Consider the following 17,468-nt stretch of genomic DNA (forward strand, 5'->3'; position numbering starts at 1 on the left):
AGTCCCTTTCAGTTGAAATCGGGTTGAATTGGTGGGACAAGTGGCCACGACTAGATTTTTTTTGACAAAAATGGCTTCACACGAAGGGACACTGTCACACCATCGAAAATAAAAATCGCAACCATTCAATAAATTAAGTCAAGAAGCTGGGATATGATAGATGATTGATATATAAACAACCTCGCCAAGATTTAGGCCTGTGCGGTTATTCATTCTCGTGTTATAAGGAAAAGTGTATCACCCAGATTTATAGAGCTTTGTATGGAGAGGCCATGCTGGTGCCCTTTTAGAGGGGCACCAACATGGCGGCCGTAAAGTAACAGAAACATCTGTCATTGAGTTTTGCCATCGAAACGAAAAGTTATTACCCTAGAGCTCCGACAAATTGAAATTAATACTTCTTCTAGAGCAAGAACTGCTCAGTTGGCATAAACGTGAGCAATGACTCATCTTTTGAGAGCCTAATCGGGCCACCATTTTATTGTCACACACCGCATAAACTTTCAAACGTGCTCTATTACAAATTATAACATAACTAAAGCAAAGCGCGCTCTGATTGGTTAATTTAACGTCTACTATTTGCCCATGGGTGTACGCTGCTGACGTGTGTGCTAATGTTTACAAAGCAATCTTTTGACAGACATTGTTTCCAAAGTAATGGCCGACGTCCTTCTGCCAGAAATGCGAAACTGTCTTCACAGTTGTCTGAAGATGAAACTTTATCGAGTTACTGGTGTGCAGTCAGCCTGAAATGTCCAGCGAGAATTTTGATTTGAGTTTTGTAACTTTGCGGTGAGATTTTCTGTTTTTATTGTTTCGCCTTCTGTTTTGACTTTGAATAATCTCAAAATGCACAAAACATAAGCAGTGAAAAACATTTGTATACAAGAAAAATTATACTTCGCGTTAAGTCCTCCGGACAACCCGGCCCAGGGATTTGTCCCCACGGCCGTCCGTTTAGGCCTGGCTGCAAAGCAGAGTAGACGCCGAGAAAGACAGAGAACACGATGAACGGCGCAATAGACGAACAGGAGTTACTTACAACAGTTCCTAACGTACTCAAGCGTCTCTGTAAAAAAGTTGTCCGAGGATTCTACGAAAACGAACACGCCGCTATCATAACTTTACTTACCAATTCTCAATATCCGTGTTTACAAGAAGATGATTTGATCCGACAGTTGGGCTTTGACAAGAAGCAATTACGACAAAGTCTAGTGCGCTTAAAGAACGAAAAACTCATAAAGCAAAGAGTGCACAAGGAAAAGAATCCCGAGACGGGAGCCCTGATCAGTTTCAACTACTATTTTATTAACTACAAGGTTTTTGTCAATGTTGTTAAGTACAAGTTGGATCATGTGCGAAAGAAGATTGAAAGCGAAGAAAAGCAAGCGAAAAATCGGCCATCGTTTGTATGTACCCAGTGCGAGAAAAAGTATTCCGATTTAGAAGTTGATCGCTTGTTGGATCTGGAAACGTGTCAATTAAAATGCACCATATGTGAGGGCTTAGTAGAGGAGGATGCTGCTGGAATTAAACAAAGCAACACTTCCAGAACAAGCTTGGCTCGCTTTAATGAGCAAATGGAGCCAATTTTCCGACTGCTTAGGGACTGTGAAGATATCAATCTAGCACCTGCCATTCTGGAGCCAGAACCACAGCCAGCCCAACTTGCCAGTGGAAGTCACGGGTCTCGCCCCTCAGGACACCGAGGTAATAAACCATCATGGGCCAATGATTCTACTGGTGGCAATGATGTGAATGGACCGGGTATTAAAGTAGATATAATGGGAGATGAAAATGATGAAGATGCAGCAACTAACAAACCTCGGGCGAAGGAGGCACCCATATGGATGAGGCAAAGTACAGTGACACCAGCTTTAGGGGTACAAAGTGATGTTGCTGCCAGTGATCAAACACGTCATGGGGGATCTGACCACAAGAAGCCAGGGACTTCTGGAAAGGATGATGAAATCCTTGCAGAGCTATTGGTTCATGAATCAGTTAATAAGAAACCACGTCTAGATATCAATGAAGCCCTTGGCGAGGGGGTAGATAACGATGACAGTGACTCTGGTCCAAGTGATGACTCTGACTTTGAGACACCAACTCCTGGACCAGCAGCAAAAGCAAATGAAGTAACAGAAGCCATGGAAACTCACACTGAAAGTGAGCAAGAAGATGACGACACACATGAAATCAAAATTGGAGACAAGATGGTGCCAATTGATGATGTCACTGATGAAATGTTGAGGGAAATGACGCCAGAGGAGCACGAGGCTTACACCAAAACATTTCAGCATGTTTATAACCAGCTTTACTAGGCAGGCAAACAAAAAACTTTATGTAAAGTGGTAGTACATATTTCAACTTCAGTGAATAGATGTAGGCAGTATTTGTTTGGCTTATTACCATAAACCCAGCCATTTCCAAGATACATTAAACAAGGTGCCTGATGTGTTAAATTATAGGTCCGATGTGTTAAAATACAGTCAAACATCCCATAAGCAACCACCCAATATGTCAAGCCTGAGAGATTACTTATGGAAGGTGGTCACCTATGAGAGCTTAGATCATATTGGGTCAAAATTTTTCTTCATTAGCATATGGTAATTGCAGAGACTATGTTTTAACTGTTTTATTCATGTGAAAAGTCAGTTTTGAGAAAAAACCTGCTACTTCCCATAGAGAAATTTCTGCCTCTAGTGCTACCCAGGAATGCAGTAATGTTACACCCTTGTCATCCAATTTATGCCTTATTATCTGTCAAGTGGTCGCTTACAGGAGGTTAGAAACGAAAGAAAATTTCGAACTTTTAGCTCTAAAAGTGGTTGCGGTTGCTAACAAGAGGTGGTCGCTTACAAAAGGTTCCAAATATAGTGATTTCACTGGGAAATGTTTGTTATTTTGGAAAACTGATCGCTGAGGAGAGGTGGTCGCTTACGAGAGGTGGTTGCAACCGGAGGTTGAACTGTATGTCTAATTGCCAGACATTTCTTGAAATGTTATGGCTCAACAGTAGACCCTAGGTGATGACTTTGTGTATGCTCATTTTCTATCTGTTTGATAGTGTAGTTTCAGTGGTTTGAGTGGACAAGTGCAGTGGAACCCCACCTTACGATCACTTTGTTAATACAGTTACTGCCACTTTTTTTGTCCCAGCGAAATGCCAGTACATTTTCTCATAAGAAAACCCTGTTAATACTGCCACTCCATAAATACAGCCAACAGCCATTCTTCAAAATCCTAACCTGTATAATCCTTTGTAATTTTTCTCTGTTTATACAACCACTCAACCCAGTTATGCTCATCTTCCCATTGTCCATAAAATTATATCTGCATTCCGGATGCTTATTGAGGACAGTTGTTTTGAGGTTAAATTGATATATCTACTACATCTGTTAAGCTGTCACTCAATTTAGACCAGCTATGAAATTTGACCTCACCCCATTATGGCCAAATTTTCATGCCCTATTGATGACTGTATTAATGTGGTTCCACTGTACTATTGATAATTAAAGGATGACAAACTCTCTCTGTAAGGCCAAGCCCACTGTTGTTCATTCATTTTCAAAATCTTTGCTTTCATTCAAGCCAACATGTTCCACACTACCATTCTATTACTGAGTTTTATAAATAGAGTTTCTTTGTGTTTAATGAAATCTGTCATTAGAAGTGTCTAAATATAATGTACAGTAAACTTGATTGTTCCTTACACAATTCAGTTGAAGTAACCTACATCTGTTCAAACTAAAATCCTGCATTTTCTAAATTCTGTTATGTCACCTGAGGAAAACTGTGCCTGCAACATGTTCCTGCTTCATGTCCCCACAACAGTCACGTTTCCTTCCTGGAGCATGTTCCAACCTTAATGGTTAGCACACTGAACCAAGGTGTTCAGTTGGGAACCGGTACATGCTGGGGGGTTATCTTGTGATGGACTGGCATCCTATGCAGGGGAGAGTAGAAATATTCCTAGTTGCTAATGCGACAGAGACCAGGGTAAGCTTTAGCAGAATGGACCACCTGGCTTGATGGAATATTTCATGACAGACCAGTACACTATCAGCCTGCTTGTAAAGGACCTCCTATTCTTTATCAAAATGGAAGGGAACTGTCAGGGAGAAGGTTGGAAACTCAGACACAAGATTATGTGATATAACAACCAGTAAACTGAGAAAGGGCTGTAAAAAAGCAAAGAAAAACATGCAGACAACTGTAAGAAGGTGGGTAGGAAAGAATTGAAAAAAGGAGAAGCACGAAATTCAAACACCCTTGGCCTACCAATTGTCAAGTTTTTGGCTAACCTCTCCTCTCCCACTTTTGACACCATGTAGTAGCAGTGAACCAATAAACCATTTTAAACCAGACGAGAGAGATGTTTAGAACATCATGGTATGAAGACTACAAGAACTAGAATAATATGCAAATACACACAAGCATGTGAATAACTTATACGAACGGACTCATCACACCTTTGGTCACATGACTGGAAACTGCGAACATTGCAAAACTGGAACTGAATATTACACATGCCCACAAATAAGCAGCAATTTCTCAGCTATTTCCCTTAACTGTGCAATCCTGCTGTGCCCCCCCCCCCCCCCCTAAAGAAATGAACATCACAGCTACTTGTTGGATCATGGCATAATTTTATTTTGCTGCTCACATATCTACACATCTATTTCTCATTTTCCTGCAGAGCTTGTGCAAGGAATAGCTTTCCAAAGCTGTGTGTTGAAAACTGGTTCACTTGTGCACTGTATGTGTTTACTTGCTGAGATAACAGAAGGTAATCAAGACGTGACGGCGACTGTAGGGGCTTAAATATCTTCGAGATATCTTCCTCTGGTAAAGGAGGTTCCCCTCGATTATGCCGTGTAGTATTTTCAGCTTGCTAAAAATATATGGAAAGAAATCTCTTGTTACATAATGGCAGTGGATGAGTATGACAGAACATTCAATGATTTGTATTTGACACTAAGGCCCCATCCACACATATCTGGATATTTTAGAATCCGCAACTTTTTCTTTCCGGATTCAAAAATTTCCCTGTTCACACATAGTGTATTCAAATCGAATTCGCCTGTCCACATGCATCTGATGGTATCTGGATTCACTTTAGAGAAACTAGGCCTACACGTTGTGCCACCATATTGTTTTATTGTTCGGTAAGAGACTGGAGACAATTATGCTATGTCATCGGATTAAAAAAATATCCAGATTCACCGTCCAAATCTTTTGTTGCAGATTTATTTTTTCCACTCTGGTTAGTTGATTAAAAAATATCTGGATTCGCTCCTGAATTCACCAGATGCATGTGGATGGATGCCGTATCTGAAAAGAAAAAGTTGCAGATTCAAAAATATCCGGATTCATGCTTAAAGGTACAGAAAAAGCTTGCTTGAAACAAAATCACATTAGTAATCTTGGAAACAAAGAATAACTACCGGTAAAACCAGGGTTGCCACAGGTCAGGAAATGGTCAGGGAAAAAATTCTTTAATGTCAGGGAAAAGTCAGGGAGTTTTATCTTGAGTCAGGAGAAATTGACATTTTGAAGAAAAGTCAGGGAAAATTGAAATAATTTAACAAGGCTGATTTAATACCATTGAAGGCTTGAGGAAACATTAGGTGCCACTGTGATCTCAACAATGTTTTTCCTTACTGAAGGAAAATTTGTTGAAACTTTTCTGTAATGGGTGGCTGTAAGTTGAGGTCAGAAGCCATTACTATATTTGACATTTTATATTTATTTGGTCAGGGAAATTTATTTCTATCAGGGAAAAGTAAGGGAATTTTGAAAAGTGATGTTGATGGCAACCATGAAAACTGAACAATTTAGAGCAACCTACAATAAGTACAAGGTCACTGTGCACAAATGATCTTGTTTCTTTGTTGAATAAACTAAACAAAGAACTTACCCTTCGCTGAATGTATGCATCTTTCTGCTGTTGTTGCCGTGCTACATTACGCAAGTGATTGTTGAATTTATTTGCATCTTGACAAAGTTCATCAACACTCTCCATTAGTAACCGCACATTCTTTTCTAAGTAGGATCTTGAAAAAATACATAACAGTGCTTGTATGTCTGTTCTTAATTACCCTTGAATTTTACTACTTTATTATCTAATTTTCTCCTTTAAGTTAGTTTCTGTTTCACTTGATGCAAACACTCAGGACAACAGTTTATCACATCTCCAAACACGTAAAGCTTTGTCAAAAGTATGCCACTGTACATCGAATTTTCAGCTCTCTTGTTGTTGTTTTGAAATGTGATGAGACACCACCATCTTTCATGATTGATATTGCCTCATCTGGTTAAAATTCATGGTCACCAAGAGTGGAAGAGAGATGATGAAATATAAAGGCAAAAAAGAATTAATGGAGATAATTCCAAGGTGATAGGATCTTGTAGAATTCCATTGCATTATTTTGTAAAATATGAAAAATAATACTATGGCACTAAATGGATGCCAGAAATGGAAACAGCACAATGAAATTAGTAGCCAAAGATTGTTTATTTTGAGACCATTGCTTACACAATCATTACACCTTAAATAGCTGTTTGATAGTTTTAAATTAAATAAACAATAGCCTCCATTTCATGTGAAAATGTGCGACGATATTTGTCTGCGGACATTATCTGTTTCGAGAAGTGAACAGTTTTTCAAGAGCATAGCTTGAGGAAAACTGTGAGCTACGAGGAACACATAATGTTCCAAGACAACTATCTGAGCATACATGTATTTTTGTGCTTCATGAAGGCTATGGTGTTTATTATCCTTCAAATATTTTTCGAAACATGTGCAGTTTTGAAAACTGGGCAATATCAGTTGGATATTCCCCAGTATTAGCTGGGGAATTTTCAGTAACACGACATGTTTAGATCAATTGCGTGTGAGCGAAAATATTCGAATGATTATGATTAGGGACATTTGCCCAATACTCCAATACTAAGGAAAGTCAGGTCTTACCCAGTTGAGAGACTGAGGAAATCATTTGTTTGTGTGTGAGGTGATAACACTTCAACTTCACAGAGCAGAGCATTGATGAGAGACGAATTCCTTATCACAAGCGGAATCTCCTCAAACATGGCCTCAAAACTTAGACCACTTTTTGCAAGCCTGAAAAAAAAAAAAAAATGGTATTAATAATGGTTAGGCCATGATGATATTCTCTTTTCATTATTTTAAGTGAAATATTCAAGGAAAAGCAAGTTCTCGCACTGATTCACTTATAACAGAATTACACATAAACTTTTTTTTTTTCACTTCCACTTATCAACTGCGAGATCAATATATATATGCATGTATATGTAGTTTAAAAATTAAAAGTATCTTAACTTGATGAGGTGTTTCTCACCTTTCAGCACTGAATTCTGCATCCTTGTACATTGTCATCATTTTATCAGACAAACGGAATACCTTGAGAGACAGCATTCCTTGAGAGGTTTTCAATGGATCTGAACAGACAAAAAGGAGTATTAATAGTAGTGGAAAAGAGGTATGATGTAGAGGATATTACATGGCTGCATGGAGATACAAAATTCTGTTCAAGTATTGAAAAATATTCTCACAATACATAAAAATGTTTTTGGTGATTTTCTGAAGATTTCTGAAGATAGTTCAAAATTTGTCCAAAGGTCAGACGAACGTTCTGAACATTTTTCTGACAATTTTCAAAGATAACCAAAGATTGCTGAAGACTTCTGAAGAAGATCTGAAGATGCTTCGATCATATACCAACAAATTTAAGTGCAGTTAAAGGGATAGAGATGTTTTAAAAAATGATATCACACATGTGTGGATAAAAATGATATCCTCACATGTGGGATAACGTTTTTATCGATTTGCTGCCACTCAGTATACTACTGATTTTTTTATAACAGAATCATTCTGTTCTTACCATAAATAAGTACAACAGATTCCTCAATTGCACTCTGGTAACTGAACTGCGAGTCAAGTAATGTTTTGTTCACAAATGACCCAAGGTAAGTTGACTGATACCACCCCACGTGCAAGTGGTCAACGTTAACAGCTCGTAAGCGACGCATCATCTCCATCTGATAATTGACTGTAAAACAGAAAAATACCTAACACAATCAAAATATAGCAATAAAACAGAAACCATACAGAAACAGAGACCAATGACATGCGGAACGGATCAAGTTTTATATTTTTTTGAAAAAACGTAAAATGGGGATTTGTATTCACCATTGGTCAGTAGTTGATTAACTGGCCATTGTAGAGAGGTTATTTTGGTATTTTGGGACATGCTTTGGTGGCCGTTACCATTGTGGAGAGGTGGCTGTTGTAGAGAGGTTAAAATAAAAGTTAATGTATGGACATTCAGCAGGGACAAAAGAAAGTGGCCGTTGAAGAGAGGTGGCTGCTGTAGGAAGGTGGCCGTTAGTGGAGGTTTGACTGTAGTTAACAACTAGGTTTGAGAAGCTACTTATTTACTAATTCTCTCACCATCATCTTCATCATCGTCATCTCCAGCTCTTGATGACGGGAAGGGGAAGCAGTTTGTGATCTCAAGTTTGTTATTCTGAATTAATCCAAGTAACACTCCTTGTACCACCTCTCCAGCTGATCTTTCATCTTGACAATGTTTGATTATTTTCAACACAACCTTGAAGCAATCACATAAGTTACTACCGCGGCAGTGATTTGGGCCACTAGGTGCCTTTTTCTAAAGCTTTATAATTACTAATGGATTTGTATCGAGTGACTGACAAGGTAAAATCAATTTAATCTAAGCAAGATAATTTTCAACAATATTTCACATTTTACACGACCCTGGATACTTCCTTAACGGCCTTAATGTTTTTAAGTAAGAAAAGATATAAGGAAAAGCCCTTACACAATGAAATGAGAGTCAAATTCATTTTAGCTAGCTTAATTATATGCGATCACGTGTAACAATATTTTACGACTTTTCTGCTACATTTAGAAACAGAAGTGAACTAGAGGCGAGTAAAAATTCTGTAAGTGAGTTATATTTACCAATCCATCTACTTGAACACTGTCAATTCGACTTGAAGACCCAGAGGAACTTGAATTTCCTGAAAGCGAAGAGCCGCCTCTTTCCGCCATATTGAACACAAATTTTGAAGAAATGGTCGAGCTGAACTGGGCACGAAATTCGTCGAAAGTTTTCGGAATTGTTCGTGGTAGTCGGGATTAGTTCGGTGTGTCATCGGCAATGACGTAATGGGAGCCGCCTCGTTCGGAGAAGTTTTCTTTGTATTGTTGATCTTCAATCCGGTTCGGCGGAAAAAGGATAGGAAACCCTGAATTTATATTGCTTTTCGCGTACGGCACTTGTAGTTGTGTTGTAATCATAACATTCACTTGAAACTGACAACCGCAGTTAACACTATCTTCTGAAAAACAGTGCATGGAATGGGTTGTGCTTATAGCAAGAGAAGCAGACACGAAGCGAACGGAAACGTTAAGACTTCGAAAACTGCTCAAAGTTTTGATAACGTGAACGCTGACGAAAAGGATTTGCAGAATCATGAAGCTTTACCAGTGCTGCCTGCCCTCCCTGAAATTCCCCAACAGCCGGCTGAACAGAAGCTGTTGTTTGTTGCGCTGTACGATTACGAAGCAAGAACAGCGGAGGACCTTAGTTTTAAGAAAGGAGAAAAACTCGAAGTGATTAACAGTAACGATGCGCTGAATGGAGCAGATTGGTGGCAGGCACGTTCCCTGGCCACAAATGCTGTTGGCTACATCCCCAGTAATTATGTTGCCCCGGCGGCCTCTCTGAAGAGCGAAGAGTAAGTTAACTTTTACAGTTCTGTACATTCGCGGAAGTTTCTTTATTCAAGCTTCCATTTCAGCCACTTCTTAAAGCGAGCGGTAGTCTGCAATTATACAATTAAGCCTACAACAAAAGACAGACCACGAAGAAAATTTTGTAGCTTTCGTGTCCCTGCACTCTACCGCGACCCGAAAGTGAAACGGTCTGCCAAGGTTCAGGCAGACAAGGATCACTTTCATCGAAAACTCGACGGGAATTTGCGCTCCGATTTCAAATTGAACAGCGCTTTCCTTGCCTGAGCGGCCGGTAGATTTGTGAGATTTGTCATTTTTAACGCTTTGGGTCAACCATGGTGTTGAACACTCAACTTGGAGGTTTTATTTCAGGGCATTTTGTGCCCAAAAGTGTCAGACGAAACGAGCAGTTGTTTATTATTTGACATCGTCATTGTTTTAGATTCGAAACGGAACCCACTGGGAAATTTCAACGGAACGTGCTTGAGAATAAATATTACTGAAGCCTTAGGAAGTCTGAATTGTTTTCTAATAAGATTCCAGAAACGCTGGGTGCAGATCTCTATTCTGTAAAAGAAAATCAATTCTTTTATTGATGCTATCGCAGAATGAAGAAAAAATTCAGAGCGCCTTAATTTCGTTTTCTTTTGCGTGACTTGAGAAATATGCTAATTTAATTACACGGGCTAAAATTTTTAAGTCAAGAAGAGAGCACCGAATGTGAAATCGAGCCAACCAGACCGCAATTTCCGGCTTTTGAAAAATGGAGCAGAAATAAAAACATAAAAGATGCTTTTCTTTGTTTTATTCCGTAAGTCTAATATCAAATGCCAGTAGAAGGAAAGACATGATGTCTCCAATTACTTATACATTGTGCATAAATACACTCAGTTAAAAAGGATTATGGATGAAACTGACAGTGATAAGATGTGTTTGCTTTTGTAATATAAATTGTTTTGAGTAAACAAGATAATAGAACCCCCCATGTTGTGACAAACTAGCTTCTCTTTAGATACGCCAGTGTGGGCATGAAATGCACCCATGTCAAGAAAGGTTCTCTAATACAATCTGAAAGCTTCAATCAAAGGCAGACTTAGCTTGAACACTTCATGCAATCCTGATTTTCTTGTTTGTATTCTCCTTTTACTTCTCTTGATGTTTTTTTTTTTCTTGTATATTATATTTCTAAATATTGCAAAACACTGTTAGGGGTGGCAAACAGTGAATTTGAAACCTCGCAAGATGGCAAGACTACCACCAGGACTTTCTTATTTGCAAAACAAATCAAGGCTCAAAGAAAGTGTTTACAAAAATAATTATGTTGGTAAGAGCCACGGAATTTGGTAGCTGAAAGTAGGACAGTTTGATAAGAAGGGCTGAGGCAGGCAGGTCAGCAAATGTTTAGGCAAACAAAAAGACACTTAATTAATACGCATTTCAAATTTTATGACTTGCAGATAGGTTATACTCAAAATTGGGTCTCATATTCAGGGCTTGAAAAAAGTGCCACCCTGTTGTCTGGGACGAGTAGATTTTCCTGCTGGGCAAGTAACCTTTCATTCTCACCCTCCCAGTTGGCAAGGTATCAGGCAAGTCATCTGCCAACTAAATCATTAAAAGAGCAAACTAAGACTTGCCCAGGGCAAGCCAATTTGAGAGAGCTCTACTTGTCCAAAGGGCAAGCTGCAATTCAAGTGTTTTTCAAGCCGTGTTATTTTGCCATTAATATGTAACAATGAGGTTTACTGGACAAGCTTTCAGAAAAAGAAAAATCTATGGAGGAGAGGTAGATATGGATGAAGAAATGAAGTGTGGAGAAATTTACTGTGAGCAAATTTTTATGCATGTTCTGCCAGGGTATGTTTACTGAGGCAGAGCTTTGACCTTTTTATGATCATGGAAATAAAGGTTCACATTCAGTAAGCAACATGACAAAGATTCCACTGTTAAATTGTAGAATTTGAAATAATGGAAAAACATATCATTTTATATAGCCTGCATTTACCCCAGCTAAACTGTTGCATCCACTGTACAACATGATTCAAACACACTTCAACGTTAAAAAGTTGTGATTATTCTTGCTAATTAAAATAATTTCAAAATAACTCAATCAATTTTTTCTGGTTTCTTTACTAAGCTGGTTCTTTGGACCAATCAAAAGAGTAGATGCTGAAAAAATGCTTCTAATGCATGGAGAAAGTGGATCCTTCTTAATTAGAGAAAGTGAGAGTAAACCAGGAGACTTCTCCCTTTCACTGCGAGATGGAGAAATTGTGAAACACTACCGCATCCGATCCATGGATAGTGGAGGCTTCTACATTGCTCATAGAGCTAAGTTTGCAACCCTGAATGAGCTTGTGGAACACTACCAAGAAAACGCAGATGGACTCGTCATTAAGCTTAGCAAGCCTTGCCCCACCCTTCACACTCCCGCACCCAAGGATCTTGCATACAATACAAAAGACAAGTGGGAGATCCCACGCGACTCCATCCGATTGGTGCAAAAGCTTGGTCAAGGACAGTTTGGGGAGGTTTGGATGGGACTGTGGAATAACACAACACCTGTTGCAGTTAAAACATTACGTCCAAGCACAATGTCACCTAAGGCATTTCTCTCAGAGGCGCAAATTATGAAAAGACTGCGTCATGATAACCTGGTTCAGCTTTATGCTGTGTGTACACAAGAGGAGCCAATTTACATAGTGACTGAGTTAATGGAGAATGGAAGTTTATTGGATATCTTGAAAAGCCCTGCAGGTCGGGAGCTTCAACTTCCACAGTTGATTTACATGGCTGCACAAATTGCCAGTGGAATGGCTTATTTAGAAATTAACAATTACATACATCGTGACCTGGCAGCAAGGAACATTTTAGTGGGCAAAAATAATGTGGTCAAGATTTGTGACTTTGGACTTTCAAGAATTATTGATGAAGGTGAATACAATGCAAGGGCTGGAGCCAAATTTCCCATCAAATGGACAGCGCCAGAGGCTGCCTTGTACAATAAATTTACAATTAAGTCTGATGTGTGGGCCTTTGGAATTTTGCTTACTGAGCTTATAACTTATGGACGGGTCCCTTATCCAGGAATGGGTAATGCAGAGGTATTAGCTCAGGTTGAAAGAGGCTATCGCATGCCTTGTCCGCCGAACTGTCCATCAAGTCTTTACAATATCATGAAAGATTGCTGGAAAGCTGAACCCATGTTACGGCCAACATTCGAAACTCTTCAGTGGCGCTTAGAAGACTTCTTTGTTATGGACACTACAAATTATGCAGATTATCCAGAATAAATCTTTTACAAAGAATAGTTGTACTAAGATGAAGAGTTGTTTAACTCTAAGCAACTGTAAATAATATTTGACATCTCTTTAAACGTGCGTAAGTCCACAGTAAAGTGGCTTGGTGTCAGAAAAGTAATTGCCGGGCACCATTATTGTAAGCACTTGTAGATTATAACTTATTTTTAGTGTCAGTTGCAATTGTCAGGAAATGTTCAAGTTTGGAGAAAGGCCAGTGGAAAAATGCATTGATGAGAAGTCAGGTACAGAAGGCACACCTCTTTATTGTTATTTGTATATCATTTTTAATTAGTTATCATGCAAATTTAAATTTCTTGAACCTATGAGAATGAAGACCTTGGAGTCTAGTACAACAATTCTGGTTGACACTGTCGACCAGATGCAAACAAAGCCGGGAAAGGAGTGACCTGCTCTGGTTTCACTCACATCATCAACATTAATTTTGTTGACAGTCTAACATGTAGTTGACTACCCACTCTAATACTGGCTGTGCAACCCTTCTGATTTGTGCAACACTACAGATTTGTGCTACAAAAAATTCAATCTGAATGTTTTGCAACTTTTGGGGGATTTTTCAGACTTCATTCATGCTTAAATCCCCTTATTGTCAGAAACTAGCCTCATGCTCTGCATAAAAATATTCTCAACTCTTAAAGGGACACAGTCAGCTGGCGTACATGCCCATTAGATACCATTTCATAGTTAATTTGCGTATCACAGAGATGCGATCCATACTGCTCTTAACAAAATATGATTAATTAATATCATAGGATGAGCAAAAGCACACTCAAAAACAGGTTTTTCCATAAATGATTGAAAGTCAAGCAAAACACTGCAAAGATTGAAGCAGATTTCTAGATGTACTCGACACGTACATTTGATTTCAGGTCGAGGTGAACTCTTTTCAAAGTGAGAAAACTACTGTCCAGGTCAATGCAGTCCCAAAGCTGACTGTGTCTCTTGTTAAAGTTCTATAAAATAGAAGACACTTCCGGAAATGCATAAAGTGGTCTCGCAGTACCTCTTGATATACGAAAAAAGCTGCCAAAGCCTCTTTAAAAATGTCAAAAAATGACTACTTAGTTTGTGGATTAATATTTTATTAGCAGTTTTGTACAATGGTGAATAGTAATTTATTGTTACAGTTAATGACTTTTTATTGTACTCTAAGTGACAACTTTTTGGCCTACGTTTAGTTGGTTGGCTAGACTTTATTATTTCTTCATTGTTGACATTGATTGTTTAATTTTCTATTACTGCTACTACCAAAGCCAGGAAGCAAAGCTTTCTGGTGTCTTTATACAATGATAAAAAGAGAATTAGTGCTTATTCACAAGTCTGCCACAACTGTCCTAAACAATAAACATCCTTGGTAATGTTCCATTTTCATTAAATTTTCAGCAAGTGCAAAAAGTTCAAACCCCAGGAATTATTTTCTGGCTTTGTTTGTGCTTTGATAGTTTTCTTTTAGGACAATTGTACACAGCAGCCAGAATTTTTACTTCACTCTATTGCTATTTTTTAGACGTTTTTTAATGCTTTTATTCCTGTTAGATGTTTGCTAAGTTCAATATAGCATTAGAGTAGTTTATTCGAGTAGTTTAAAAGTAGAACATTGTATACAGATTAATGCAAGCAAAGAGAAAAATCGTCCAAATAAAATCGTTTTGAAAGTGAATGGTTTTTTTTAAACGTTTTGAAAGTGAATTTACATTGTAGATACTTCGGCAGTTTTTTGTTGAGAACAACACAGTCAAACCTCCACTAACAGGAACCACTCTACAAAGGCCACCTTTCCACAATGGCAACAGCCACTGAAACATGTCCCGACTGCCAAAATAACCTCTCTAGCCTGAATTTCAGCCACCTCCTCCGCTCGCTAAGTCACTCGGGGAGTCTGAGAGATGTCGTCTCTCTCCCCAAGTGGCTTAGCGAGCGGAGGTGGCTGAAATTCAGGCTAGTTAACTAATGACCGCCAAACGGTGTATACCAAAACCCACTTTTCGTTGTAAAAGATCACCAAACTTGATCTGTAACATGCTTTGTTGGTCCCGCTTCTGTCTAGTTTCAGTTTTATTGATCTATTTTTATCATGTTACAAACAGTTTATATGCTAAAATAGGCATTTTTTTAAGGAAGGCAGTGTTGCCTCCCCCTGAAAAAACAGGTGTCATATTACACCCCTACCTCCCCAAAACGGCCACTTTCCTGCTCCCGTGAATATTTCTACATTGAAATTATTTCAATTATATATTAAAGACACTTCTACCAGTTACAAAAACAATACTTTATTGAACGTTACACGAATACAAAGCTTATCAAATCCTTTCACGCCACCTTAACACTGAATATATTTTAAAACTAGTGGTAATATCAGCAGACCTGTTTTGGCATAGTTGCATAAGGCAGCTTTATGTTTTTGAGGGTGAATTACTTTATTCTTAACTTTTACTCGAAAAAGTAAAACCTAATAAGCAAAAAAGCTCACCACCAACAACTTTGACACAGTACTATTCTTTCCTGAGGTCTAGGCTTCCTTAACGTATAATCAGGGTATAAAACAAATCAAATGCACTGTCTTACACTTGTGCTGTATGTTTGCACTCTAAAATGCTCTAGAAAACTAGGTAAATGTAAACTACCACTTTTTAAACTTACTAACAGTCTTCACTTAGTGACACACCGATTCGTGTTGAGATACAATGAAAAAGAGTAGAAAAGCTTCCCCCTGACTTAATGGTATAATATACCTTAAATTTAATTTAATAAACAAGCTGCACTAATAAATTGAAAGCTTTCAACAAAAACTTCCCTGTTTTACTAAAATACAGTGGAACCCCACCTTACAGCCACCCCATTAATACGGCCACCTCGTTATTATAGCCACTTTATTCTGGCCTGAACAAAAGCTCAGTCCGTAATTTTCTTATTTAAAGAATCTCTTTAATACGGCCAGATTTTTGTGGCCCGTTGGTGACCAGATTAATGGAGTTCCACTGTAACAACTAGATGCATTTTAAGACATATGAGTTTTCATTAAAACCATGACCATAACAGTAACTGGTTCATACTGTCTGTTTAAAACAGTGGTATATGTTTTTGTTGTTTATCTTAATGGTATAAAAGATTATCAAAAGCACTTATCTTTGCACAAACATGCTTCACATGAACTTGACAGCACATATACCAAAATTACCACATCCCTTAGCAGGATAATAAGCATTTTAGCATGTTCCAAACATTCACAGAAGAAACAGGGTTCCTATGCTTGTGCGTACTACATTGTAAGCTTACATAAACGTTTGCAAGTATAGTTATGAGTGATGTACTGTAACACTCAAATATCACCCTCTGTTTAACAAAGCATAAATGGACACAAATCAAACGTTCTGAATGGTAACTGGTGAATATATGTTCAAAGCAGTTTACTTCATAGAAGACATGACAAGAAAAATTTCTTCACAACCATCTTCACTTTACAAGATGTGTTTCACTTTACAGAAGAGAACTGAGGAATCCTACATCGTTTCCAGTTCTATCAAATGGAAGAACTGCCCCTACAAATCTTCCTGCATCTCCCTCAGATCTCTAGAATCTTAGTTACAATTCACATGAATTGAACTTGTGAGACTAGCCAGAGTCAAAATTGCACAACACAAGTCAACTACAGCTGCTATTCGCCACTTAATAAAACCACTTCTACTCCCCAAAAAACTGACATATCGCTAATCTGCCTGCTTGTATAGCAGATTCGACCAGACCAGTTACAAGTGAAGAAAACCTGAACATCTGGAATCTCACAAGGAAGTCTTTGACTTTAAAACAACTCCCCGCAATGGGAGAAAGATATTTAAAACTTACAAAAACAGATGAAAATAAAGCTTAAAGGAACTTCAGTTTAGACTAAGACTTGTTATCTACCTTAGCTTACCATGTTATTTTACTGGTAGGACTATGAAGTTATGCACTCAAAGAGTCTCAATATGCAGTTCCAGGAAATATTCATACCCACCCCAAGGAAGGTTAACAGAAATTCTAAGGGGGGGGGGGGGGGGAAGGTTGAATCAACAGCAAAAATGTTTAAAGGAAGCTAAACTGGAATTCCAGAGGGGTGAGGGGGTTCAAAATGAAAAACCTTCTATGGGAGGTGTATGGATATTTTCTGGAACAACACAATAGAAACCTCCAAGATGCACCTTTTCATATGTTAAAGTAGTGTTACTGGTGCACTGAGATGAGGAATTAAAGAACCAGAGTCTTATATCATTGCCAGTTCATCATTGTCACCTAGAGGAACTTTCTCAGAGTCTCTGTAAACCTTACTCCTTCCTCTTTTCATGTGATCACCAAAAATAACATCAGGAGAATCTATAACAAAATCA

At 38.4% G+C, this 17,468-nt stretch overlaps 4 protein-coding genes across 4 annotated transcripts in view; 2 read left to right on the forward strand and 2 right to left on the reverse strand.

Annotated features, from left to right (window-relative positions):
• Positions 1-964: 964 nt before the first annotated feature.
• On the forward strand, positions 965-3,717 carry LOC110052182 (general transcription factor IIE subunit 1-like). The gene has a single exon (XM_020758308.2). The coding sequence runs from the start codon at positions 1,008-1,010 to the stop codon at positions 2,319-2,321; it is 1,314 nt and encodes a 437-aa protein (XP_020613967.2). The 5' UTR covers positions 965-1,007; the 3' UTR covers positions 2,322-3,717.
• A 912-nt stretch (positions 3,718-4,629) lies between these two features.
• On the reverse strand, positions 4,630-9,122 carry LOC110052185 (eukaryotic translation initiation factor 3 subunit H-like). Its single transcript, XM_089280487.1, has 7 exons — positions 9,008-9,122; positions 8,474-8,633; positions 7,905-8,072; positions 7,362-7,461; positions 6,974-7,123; positions 5,921-6,056; positions 4,630-4,894 (listed from the first exon to the last, which is right to left on the reverse strand). Exons 1-7 carry the CDS (start codon positions 9,095-9,097, stop codon positions 4,679-4,681), a joined length of 1,020 nt encoding a protein of 339 aa, XP_089136613.1. The 5' UTR covers positions 9,098-9,122; the 3' UTR covers positions 4,630-4,678.
• Positions 9,123-9,217: 95 nt separating this feature from the next.
• LOC110052180 (tyrosine-protein kinase Src42A-like) lies at positions 9,218-14,764 on the forward strand. Its single transcript, XM_020758307.2, has 2 exons — positions 9,218-9,786; positions 11,922-14,764. The coding sequence occupies exons 1-2, from the start codon at positions 9,407-9,409 to the stop codon at positions 13,075-13,077; spliced, it is 1,536 nt and encodes a 511-aa protein (XP_020613966.2). The 5' UTR covers positions 9,218-9,406; the 3' UTR covers positions 13,078-14,764.
• Positions 14,765-15,358: 594 nt separating this feature from the next.
• LOC110052179 (uncharacterized) overlaps positions 15,359-17,468 on the reverse strand; it is a 41,094-nt gene continuing 38,984 nt past the window's right edge. Inside the window, exon 39 of the mRNA XM_089280477.1 lies at positions 15,359-17,454. Within this exon, the coding sequence (XP_089136603.1) occupies positions 17,345-17,454 (110 nt within the window). The 3' untranslated portion in view covers positions 15,359-17,344. The remainder of the gene's footprint in view (positions 17,455-17,468) is intronic.

This window comes from Orbicella faveolata, unplaced genomic scaffold (genome assembly GCF_042242905.1).
Source record: "Orbicella faveolata isolate gen_17 unplaced genomic scaffold, um_ofav_v1 contig_47, whole genome shotgun sequence".
Lineage (NCBI taxonomy): Eukaryota > Metazoa > Cnidaria > Anthozoa > Scleractinia > Merulinidae > Orbicella > Orbicella faveolata.

Excerpts from the sequence above, each read along its gene's own strand:
- LOC110052182 (XM_020758308.2), top strand. The coding sequence starts at position 1,008 with ATGAACGGCGCAATAGACGAACAGGAGTTACTTACAACAGTTCCTAAC.
- LOC110052180 (XM_020758307.2), top strand. The coding sequence starts at position 9,407 with ATGGGTTGTGCTTATAGCAAGAGAAGCAGACACGAAGCGAACGGAAAC. Across the intron at positions 9,787-11,921 it reads GCCTCTCTGAAGAGCGAAGA|CTGGTTCTTTGGACCAATCA; the intron begins GTAAGTTAACTT and ends TTCTTTACTAAG.
- LOC110052185 (XM_089280487.1), bottom strand. The coding sequence starts at position 9,097 with ATGGCGGAAAGAGGCGGCTCTTCGCTTTCAGGAAATTCAAGTTCCTCT. Across the intron at positions 7,462-7,904 it reads ATCTGTTGTACTTATTTATG|ATCCATTGAAAACCTCTCAA; the intron begins GTAAGAACAGAA and ends TTGTCTGTTCAG. Across the intron at positions 7,124-7,361 it reads GCAGAATTCAGTGCTGAAAG|GCTTGCAAAAAGTGGTCTAA; the intron begins GTGAGAAACACC and ends TTTTTTTTTCAG.